At 34.7% G+C, this 10566-nt stretch overlaps 1 protein-coding gene across 1 annotated transcript; it reads left to right on the top strand.

The window, feature by feature from the left end:
* Positions 1-1045: 1045 nt before the first annotated feature.
* LOC100778615 (phospholipase A1-Igamma1, chloroplastic) lies at positions 1046-9830 on the top strand. Its single transcript, XM_003518844.5, has 3 exons — positions 1046-1488; positions 7230-8027; positions 9442-9830. The coding sequence occupies exons 1-3, from the start codon at positions 1088-1090 to the stop codon at positions 9638-9640; spliced, it is 1398 nt and encodes a 465-aa protein (XP_003518892.1). The 5' UTR covers positions 1046-1087; the 3' UTR covers positions 9641-9830.
* Positions 9831-10566: the final 736 nt, after the last annotated feature.

Genomic DNA, 10566 nt, shown 5'->3' with positions numbered 1-10566 from the left:
TAAACAAAAATAATTGATTTTTATTAAAATACGCTAATTGATATCTTGTTAAGCGTTCTTTTGTGTTCTCTCCATCTGTTTCAAACTATTGCAATGTAATCTTCTTGTCATAGTCATTGTATAGTTTAAAAGTTGGCCTTCCATCAAACCGTTTATCCATTACCTTCAAATTTAATAGTTCCATGGAGTAACATTACTCTAATTCTTCCACCCGTGTGATGGATAGCATACACCTGTCGGTGACATTAATTAAGTAAATTTGGTAGAATCTGATTTCGAGGAACATCAAAAATAAATTTGTAAAAAAATGTTAAGTCTAACTTTTTTTGGAGGTTTGAAGGAGTATTTTAAGAAGATCAGAGGTGCAAAGGTGAAAGTCCTAAAGTAATGTCTTCATCAAAATCTATCTACAAGAAATAATGTTGAAGACATTGAATATCATCAAATTAGTACATTTTCGAAGGGAATAAATTTTTCAGATCAGAAATGTACTCGATACCATTTCTAACGGTTACTTACTACAAAATGAAACTCTGAAGACATGTGACAAAAATATACATAAGAAGTTAGGAATCAATATAATATGCAACTTCATAGCTGAGAACATGTGACGATACTTTTCCTATTTTATTACATATTTGCCACGTTGAGCCATTTTGCATGCACATTAATTTACATTGAAAGTATGTGTGCCTGGCTATAGTTTAAAATTTGGCCTTCCATCAAGCTGTTTATCCATCATCTTCAAATTTAATAGTTTTCCAGAACCCACTCGTTAATTTGGTGGATGGTATGCACCTTTTTGTGACACGTTGGGGGTGGAGCTGGCATGCTGATGCTGTCTCTGCTCATAATTTGGTGGATGGTATACATCTTTTCACAACCTTTTTTTCTTTTATTCTTTTGTGCACGTGTTATGTATGAATATTGCTATGCTTGCTTGCTATATACTCCATTTTCTTGCATGCAACTACCAATTACGTAAGGTCGTCTTTATTATGGAGTATATATATATATATACCTACGAGACTTCATTTTTAATTAAGTTATAATATATCCAATACATTGTTATACTATCGACGACATTATGGCTGCTTCATTCTCAAGCATGCTCATTATTCCCTCTTCCAAAATAAGCTACGAAGCTAGCTTGGGAGGATTAAGCTTCCACAACTTCCTAACAGCAAAATCACCACCTCTGAAGCGAAACCAAAAGTCAATAAAAGTTGTTACACGCGATAACCACTCACCCCTGGTCGACGACCTCATGATAGAAGTACAAGAACATGAACATGAACATGCAACGCTGCATCAGAAAGATCTCTCAGAAATGTGGCGCCAAATCCACGGTGAGAAGAACTGGGAAGGGCTTCTAGACCCCATGGACCCTCTTTTGAGGTCGGAGGTGATCCGCTACGGCGAGCTGGCGCAGGCCTGCTACGACGCCTTCGACTACGAGCCATTCTCTAGGTTCTGCGGCACATGCAGGTTCAATAAAGCTTGTTGGTAGTTGATTAGATGATAGTTTAAGAGAATTATTTTAGAAAGAAGGCTATATCATTGATTTCTTGGATTTATCAATTACAACATACCAATTGCCTATTTATAGGCTCAAGTCACCAACCTCTCAATGGTGGTGAACGTTTCTACATTACTTTAGGTCTTTCTAGAGTTTTCATGATAGATTAGTATCATGATAGTTCTAGATTCTTCTATCTTATACATACATTTATAGTTCTAGATTGTTCTACCATATTCATATACATTATAGTTCTAGATTGTTCTACCATATTCATATACACTATAGTTCTAGATTATTCTACCATATTCATACATATTATATTTAAGAATATTCTAGAAATTTGTAGCAATTTCAACACTCCTCCTTGATGCAAATTTCTGTGACTTCGAGCATAGCTCGTAATTCTTCAAATCTTGGTCTCGACAAAGCCTTCGTGAATATGTCTGCAATTTGATCTTCTGTTTTGCAGTAGTCGAGTTTGATCTCTTTAGTTGTTTTAGCTTCTCTGATAAAGTGATACTTGATTGCTATGTGTTTTGTTCTGTTGTGATGAACTGGATTCTTCGCCATTGCAATTGCTGATTTGTTGTCGCAGTTGATTTTAGTAGGCTTATCTTGTTTTTCTCCCATGTCTTCAAGTATCCTACGAAGCCATATAGTTTGACTCGTTGCTTTAGCAGCTGCCACGTACTCTGCTTCTGCTATTGATTGTGCTACTGTAGCTTGCTTCTTCGACGCCCAAGAGAACATTCCCGATCCTAGTGAGAAAGCATAGCCAGATGTACTCTTCATGTCATCTGCCGAACCTGCCCAATCACTGTCGGTGTAGCCAAGTAATTATGAGTTGGTTTCGGTAGTATACCATATACCGAACTCTTTTGTTCCTTGTAGATACCTCAAAATTCTTTTTCCTGCTCCAAAGTGTATTTGACTTGGGCTTTGCATGAATCTTGATAGAAGACTTGTAGCATACATTATGTCAGGCCGTGTAGCTGTCAAATATAGGAGGCTTCCAATTAGACTTCGGTATTTGGATGCATCAGCTTCTGGTGCTCCATCATTCTTCTGTAGTTTCTCATTTGTTATGAGTGGAGTAGCAACAGGTTTGCAACCATACATCTTGAATTTTTTAAGTAAGCCTTCTGTGTATTTCTTTTGCGAGATGAATATCCCTTTATTTCTCTGACTTACCTCTATGCCGAGGAAGTAACTCATCAAACCAAGGTCGGTTATCTCAAAGGTATTCATCATGTCTTCTTTAAACTCCATCATCATCTTAGTATTGTTTCCCGTGTAGATAAGATCATCTACATATAGAGAGAGTAAAAGAGTGTACTGCCCTTGAGACTTGATGTAAAGTGTAGGCTCACTCTTGCTCCTCCTGAATCCACGATCCATGAAATATTGATCGATTCTGCTATACCATGCTCGAGGTGTTTGCTTCAAACCGTACAGTGCTTTTCTTAGTTTTAACACTTTGTTTTCTTTGCCTTCAGACACGAATCCTTGTGGCTGCTCCACATAGATCTCTTCTTCAAGTACGCCGTTAAGGAAGGCGAATTTGACATCTAGTTGATGGATACTCCATCCTTTTTGTGACGCAAGAGCTATTAGAGCTCTTATGGTATCAAGACGAGCTACTGGTGCAAATGTCTCATTGTAGTCAATTCCGGGTTGCTGTGAGTAACCCTTAGCTACAAGCCTCGCTTTGTGTTTCTGTATGGTGCCATCAGGGTTGAGCTTTGTCTTATAGACCCACTTAACCCCAATGATATCTTTTCCATGGGGATGATTTACTAACTCCCATGTGTTGCTTTTCTTGATCATCTGTATCTCTTCTTCCATTGCCTTGACCCATACTTCCTGCTTTGACGCTTCTTCAAAGCTTCCAAGTTCAAGTATGGCCAAGTTACAGGTTTCATATATGTCCACCAAAGATCTTACTCGTCTTGGAGTAGACTCTGGTGATGATAGTTCTTGATCTTGTTGTTGTGGTGGAGGTGGAAGTGGTTCACCTGGGTCTTCTTCCTCATCTTCTTCTTGAGGTAGTTGAGCGGGTATAAGAACGTTCTTCTCCACTTTTTCTTCATCCCAATTCTATGAAGCATATTCATCAACTTCAACATCTCGACTGATGACGAGTTTCTTAGTTTGCAAGTTGTAGACACGGTAGCCCTTAGAGATATTGCTATACCCAAGGAAGATACCTCGTATAATCTTGTCTTCAAGCTTGTGCCTCTTCACGTCTGGAATATGAATGTAGCATATAGATCCAAAGACCCTTAGGTGCTTTGCTGATGGCTTCTTCCCGTTCCAAGCTTCAATTGGAGTCTTGTCTTTTACAGACTTAGTTGGACATCTGTTGAGTATGTAAACAGCAGTGTAGACTGCTTCAGCCCAGAATGTGTTAGGTAGTCCCTTCTCCTTGAGCATCGATCTAGCCATCTCCATAACTGTGCGATTCTTTCTCTCGAACACTCCATTTTGTTGAGGAGAATATGCGACTGTAAGTTATTGCTCAATGCCTTCATCCTCACAAAATCTTTCAAACTCGCGAGAGGTGTACTCTTTGCCACGATCACTTCTTAGTACTTTTATCCATTTTCCACTTTGATTTTCAACAAGGGCCTTGAACTCTTTGAATACTCCAAAGACTTCTGATTTTTCTTTTAGAAAATATACCCATGTCATTCTAGAGAAGTCATCAATGAAGAGTATGAAGTACCTATTGTTCCCATGTGATGGCGTCCTCATTGGTCCATAAACGTCTGTATGTATCAGCTCCAATAGATCTTTCGCTCTCCATGCTCCGCTTGTTGAGAAAGGAAATCGGTGTTGCTTACCAAGAAGATATCCTTCACACACTTCATTGTTCTCCTTTGTGCTTGGAAGATCTCTCATCATGTTCTTCTCATGTAACAACTTCAAGGCATGTGAGTTGAAGTGGCCAAATCTTCGATGCCATAGCCATGAATAATCAACTTGTACCTTCATGGCAATGTTTGTTGCATATTTTAAATTTAGAGGGAAGCTTCTATTGCTCTTATTCATCTTTACTTGGGCTATCTCAGACCTTTTATTTTTGTTGTCTAAGATTTTGCATACACCTCCTTCAAAGTGAAGTGTGTAGCCTCTCTCCATCATTTGGCCAATGCTTAGAAGATTTTCTTTTAGGCTGGGAACTAGTAAGACATCATGGATGAGTCGCGTACCTTTATCTGTCTCCACCATGACAGTGCCTTTGCCTTTTGATTTAACCACACTTCCATTTCCCAGTCGAACTTTGACTTTGACAGACTCATCAATACTTTTGAAAATAGTCTCATCCTTGGCCATGTGATTGCTACATCCACTATCCAAGTACCAGTTTCCTCCCTTTTCTTTTATTGAGTCTTGAGTGGCGTAGAACATACATTGTTCTTGATCATGCTCCTCTGCGATATTAGCTTGATGCCTATTTTTGTTGCGACAATTTTTCTCTACGTGCCCGAACTTCTTGCAATGGTTGCATTGTGGCATATTACGAAACCAACAATTTTTCTCTGCGTGGCCTTGCCTTTTGCATATATTGCATGGAGGATTTTTATCTGTTTTGTTCTTAAGGAAATTCCTAGAACCTTCTCTTCTTCTAGAAGTTTCTCCATAATTTTTCTTTCCTCCATTTTCTTTGTTTTGGGGCTAAAATTTAAACTTCGACTGGAAGACATTTTCAATTGTATCTTCTTTATGCCTATACAGTCTTTGCTCATATGCTTCAAGAGAGCCCATAAGTTTTGTCTCTGATAGAGTGGACAGATCTTTGGTTTCCTCAATCGTTGTCACGATTGGGTCAAACTTTTGGGGCATAGTAATTAGAATTTTCTCAACAATTTTCTTGTCAAGAATATCTTCCCCAAAAGCTCTCATTTGATTAACTATTCCTTTAACTTTAGAATAGTAATCTTTAACTGTCTCGGACTCCTTCATCTTCAATAGTTCAAAATCTCTTCTTAGAGATTGAAGTTTAACGGCACGTACCTTAACACTTCCTTGAAACTCCTCCTGCAATGTGTTCCACGCTTCTTTGGCAGTCTTAGCTCCCATGATTCTTGGGAAAATTGGATCAGTCACCGCTTGTTGCAAGGTGAACAACGCCTTTGAATTTTTCTGTTTATTTTTCTTCAACTCTTTTTCTTGAGATGCATTAAGAGCTGAAGTATCTGCGGGAATGGTGAAGCCTTCTTCTACTATGTCCCATAAATCTTGAGATGAAAAATATGTTTCCATTTTAACACGCCAGAAATCATAATTTTCACCATTGAAGATAGGAACAGAAATAGTTGACGATTGAACAGTGTTATCCATAGCTTAGAAAAAATATTATTAGAGTGGGTTAATAGTACAAAGGAAATTTTTGAAGTAGTTGGGAGGATTTTGGAATGGTAGGTAGGTAATATAACTACGCCCAATGTATGACCGAACGTAGCTCTGATGCCACTGTTGGTAGTTGATTAGATGATAGTTGATAGTTGATAGTTTTAGAGAATTGTTTTAGAAAGAAGGCTATATCATTGATTTCTTGGATTTATCAATTACAACATACCAATTGCCTATTTATAGGCTCAAGTCACCAACCTCTCAATGGTGGTAAACGTTTCTACATTACTTTAGGTCTTTCTAGAGTTTTCATGATAGATTAGTATCATGATAGTTTTAGATTCTTCTATCTTATACATACACTTATAGTTCTAGATTGTTCTACCATATTCATATACATTATAGTTCTAGATTGTTCTACCATATTCATATACACTATAGTTCTAGATTATTCTACCATATTCATACATATTATATTTAAGAATATTCTAGAAATTTGTAACAATTTCAACAAAGCTAAACATACATATTATGTCTCTTCTATTTCATTTTTTCTTCATCTGTTAGGCAAATGTTTGATAACCCCACACAATAGTATTCTAGTGAGAGAGAGAGAAAAAAAAAGTAGTTTATAGTGTGATGGAAAGAGAGATGAAAAAAAAATGAGGTGGTTAAAATTAGGAGTTCATATATCACTACTCTATTTGTTATCATATCAATTAGATTTTTTTAAAATATTTGATTGATATCTAACAAGTTATCCAATATCTAAGGGGAGAGAAAAATATGACTATGATAGAGTTTATGATTTCATAAGTAAAGAGTTATAATAAGTTACATATATCTCTCATAAAATATAAAATTTAAGAAAATTATATATATTTTTATTGAGGTTTAAAAAAATTATACACTCTTTGTTTATTTTTAAAATTTACACAAATTTTTTAAATGTTGTATAAGTATTTGATAAAAATAAATAAAGTGAGTTGATAATCTTGATTAAAAAAAATGTAAAATAATAAGTTTTGATTTGGATACTCGAAATATATTAAAGTATCTTTTAATCAAAATTATTAATATAAATAATTTGATGAATAAGTTTTGATTTGGATACTCTAAATATATTAAAGTATCTTTTAATCAAAATTATTAATATAAATAATTTGTTATCATCAAATGTTTATATAATATTTAAAAAGTTTGTGTAAGTTCTAAATACAAAAACAAAAACATGTATAATTTTCTTGAAATCCAGGAAAACACGAGTAACTTATTCTTACTTTTATTATTTTTTTCTATATCTCGTATTTCCATCTAAAACTAGGGTATGTTTATCACTACTCTCGTGCAGGTTCGAGGAGGAGAAGTTCTTCTCCTCCCTGGGCATGACCCACCACGGGTACAAGGTGACGCGCTACATCCACCTCACGGCCAACACCGACTTCCTCCTAAAGTGGTTGATTCACTCGAAGTGGCCAACGGCGTGGAGCAAGGTGAACTGGGGCGGATATGTGGCAGTTTCGGACGACGCCACGAGTCGCCGCCTCGGGAGAAGAGACATCGTGATTGCATGGCGGGGGACGGCCACACACCTGGAGTGGGTGGAGGACTTCAAGACTAGCCTCACACCTGTATCATCCAAGGGCATCCCGTGCCACGATGATGGGGTTAAGGTCGACAATGGGTTCTTAGATATGTACACGGGTAAAGATGAGACATCAGAATACTGCCAGCACTCGGCGAGAGATCACGTTCTAAGGGAGGTGAAGCGGTTGATGGACATGTATAGTGAGGAGGAAGTGAGCATTACGGTGACGGGGCATAGTCTGGGGAGTGCTTTGGCGATTTTGAGCGCTTATGATATTGTCGAAAAGGGGTTGGACAGGGGTGTGCCAGTTTCGGTGATGTCATTTTCTGGTCCCGCGGTTGGGAACAAGTCTTTCAAGAACAGGTTGAATAGGCTTGGGGTAAAGGTGTTGAGGGTGATCAACGAGAATGATTGGGTGCCCTGGTTGTCTCCTTGGTTGCCTCCTTTTTCATACTGCCATGTTGGAGAGGAACTCAAGTTGGACAACAACAAATCGCCGTTTCTGAAACCCGATAATAATTGTGCCCATAACTTGGAGGTTCTTCTGCATTTGCTCGACGGGTTAGTTTCATTTGTTTCTTGGTTACTCCATTCTCAACCCATGTATAACTAAAAAATCTCCTTATATTTTTAACTTAAATATAAATATATTTAATTAATCTCATCATATTTAATAATATTATTCTTAAAACTCTCTTCATTTAATTTTATTTTTTATATAAGAACTTTATTTTATTCTTAATATAAAATTTCAATGAAACACATTTTAAAAATGATCTTATTTTTTACTTCAAATTTATAAAATTAAATAGTTTCAACTAACTTTCATAATTTGTAAAAATAATTATTTTTGTTTATAAGTAAGTCAAGAAGTATTAAAGAGTATCTCCAATAAATGATCTTGCAAGAAGATCTCAATCTTAAATCCTGATTTTGTTAAGATTTATTATTAGAGTATGATGTTTCATTTTCACATAAAAATCCCATTGTTGTAGAAGAAATGTCAAAATCTAAACCCATTTAGGAACAAAAGATGATTTTATACTCTCTCCCTCTCCATAAAATTGATCTATTCTGGTAGGACATACAACAAGTAGTTTAAAATCTCAAGATGAGATTTATTATTGAAGTTAAAAATAGAAGAGATCTTGAAAGTCATATCATATTATAGGTTCATCACAAAGTAGATAACATCTCAAAATGATATCTTCTATTGAAGATGCTCACTACATTTGTCACTGAATATAAGATTATTTTAACAAATTCACATTATTCAAGAAAATTTATTAATTTAGTTAATAATATTAAATTTGATAGTAATTATTATTATTTTTTCAAAATTATCATTAAAACTATTGGACTCATCATCTCTCTCTTTCTACTTAATTATTTTCTACCTTATTAATTAATGTATGTTAATCTTCTTCTCTAGTTATTATAACAAAGAGAATGTATTTACTTTTTTAATGACTTAAATATGCTTTTGGTTCTTGTAAGTTAATATTTTTTATTTTTGGTCCTTATAAATTTATATTTTTATTTTAGTCCTTGCAAGTTATAAGTTGATATTTTTTCAATTTTGATCCCTGTAAGTTTTTTTTTGTGTGTATATTTTTAGTCTTTGTAAGTTTGTGATTTTTCAATTTTAATCCATTTAAGATTTTAATTTTTTTATTTATAGTTTCTTTAAGTTTGTGCTTATAAAGATCAAAATTAAAAAAATATAAATGTATAGAGACAAAAAATAAAAATAAAATACCTTAAAGGGACTAAAATTGAAAAAATAAAATATAAACTTATAGAAGTAAAAAACATATTTAAATTTTTTTTTAATTCATAACCTATAATTTAATACGTAACGTAGCTAATAATATATATATATATATATATATATATTAGTGGAGTTTTCAATTACTAATTAGGCATGAAATTAATTAATTTTTGGCTTGGCTACACCTACACCTCATGCATGCAGATACCATGGAGAGCGGGGGGAATTCATGCTAGCGAGTGATAGGGATCATGCTCTGGTGAACAAGGGAGGTGATTTCCTGAAAGAAAGTTACTTGGTTCCACCAAACTGGTGGCAAGATGAAAACAAGGGCTTGAAGAGGAGCTCAGATGGACGCTGGGTACAGCCTGAGCGAACAATTGAGGTCGACGGTTACCCTTAAGATATGCATGCAGCATCACCTTCTCACCCAACTGGGTCTCCATCTTTTTCATTTGATATATATATATATATATATGAATTAATTAATATATATTATTGGAGGAGGAGAATGCATGTGTGTTGCAGTTATTATAGTACTATATATTGATATACAAGTGTGTAAGGATTATTATTATGCATGTTTATGGTAAGGGTTGCCGCCTTTATGTTCTGTTTTTTGCGTATACATGCACGCTAGCTGCTTATGCCTTGTTGGTAATGGATGTTAACGTTTATTTATATCACCTTATTAATTAGGCATATGCCTTATATGTGCTTAATTAGGTGATGATACTGTGATAGTACGTATAAGTTTTCAATTCAATAAAATTTTCACTTATCCAAAAAATAATAAAAGTATAAGGATTCTGTAATTAGCTAGCTAGATCTACAAGGTTTTAAAATACGTATTTCTCGGTCCAACATTGCGTATTCAGTTTTATCGCTCTTAATTGGTTTAGAGTTATTGGAGTTTAACGGAATATATTCTTAGAAAAATGTGTGGTTGTATCTTGAAAGCTTAAAAATGAGATTTTACTATATTTATAATGTTCATTTTTTCTAGGGAGCTAAAGCTGTTTTTGGAATCAATATATGTAATGTGTTTGGATGTTAAATAGGAGAAATTATTAAGTCCCATTAATTTTTTTCTCATTAGCTACAAAGTATGGGTATGTATCATATAAAAAGATTGATCAAGACCATAACTTGTCATCAAACAATTATAGTGAATCACATGCATCATGAAACAACTGATTTTACACATCTTATAGATATAAGATCATAGAAGAAAATTCTCATTAATTATCATAACTAACAAGTATGTTCTTTCGTTACATAAGATTGTTATTTAATTTTACATTTTTTAGTATCTCCAATTCGAAAATT

The sequence above is a fragment of the Glycine max genome, chromosome 2 (genome assembly GCF_000004515.6).
Source record: "Glycine max cultivar Williams 82 chromosome 2, Glycine_max_v4.0, whole genome shotgun sequence".
Classification (NCBI taxonomy): Eukaryota; Viridiplantae; Streptophyta; class Magnoliopsida; order Fabales; family Fabaceae; genus Glycine; species Glycine max.
This window is presented reverse-complemented; position numbering and strand designations above follow the sequence as displayed.

What these genes read in the sequence shown, in the direction of transcription:
- LOC100778615 (XM_003518844.5), top strand. Translation starts at nt 1,088, where the DNA reads ATGGCTGCTTCATTCTCAAGCATGCTCATTATTCCCTCTTCCAAAATA. An exon ending in AGGTTCTGCGGCACATGCAG is followed by an intron (nt 1,489 to 7,229) that starts GTTCAATAAAGC and finishes ACTCTCGTGCAG; the next exon opens with GTTCGAGGAGGAGAAGTTCT. An exon ending in CTTCTGCATTTGCTCGACGG is followed by an intron (nt 8,028 to 9,441) that starts GTTAGTTTCATT and finishes TCATGCATGCAG; the next exon opens with ATACCATGGAGAGCGGGGGG.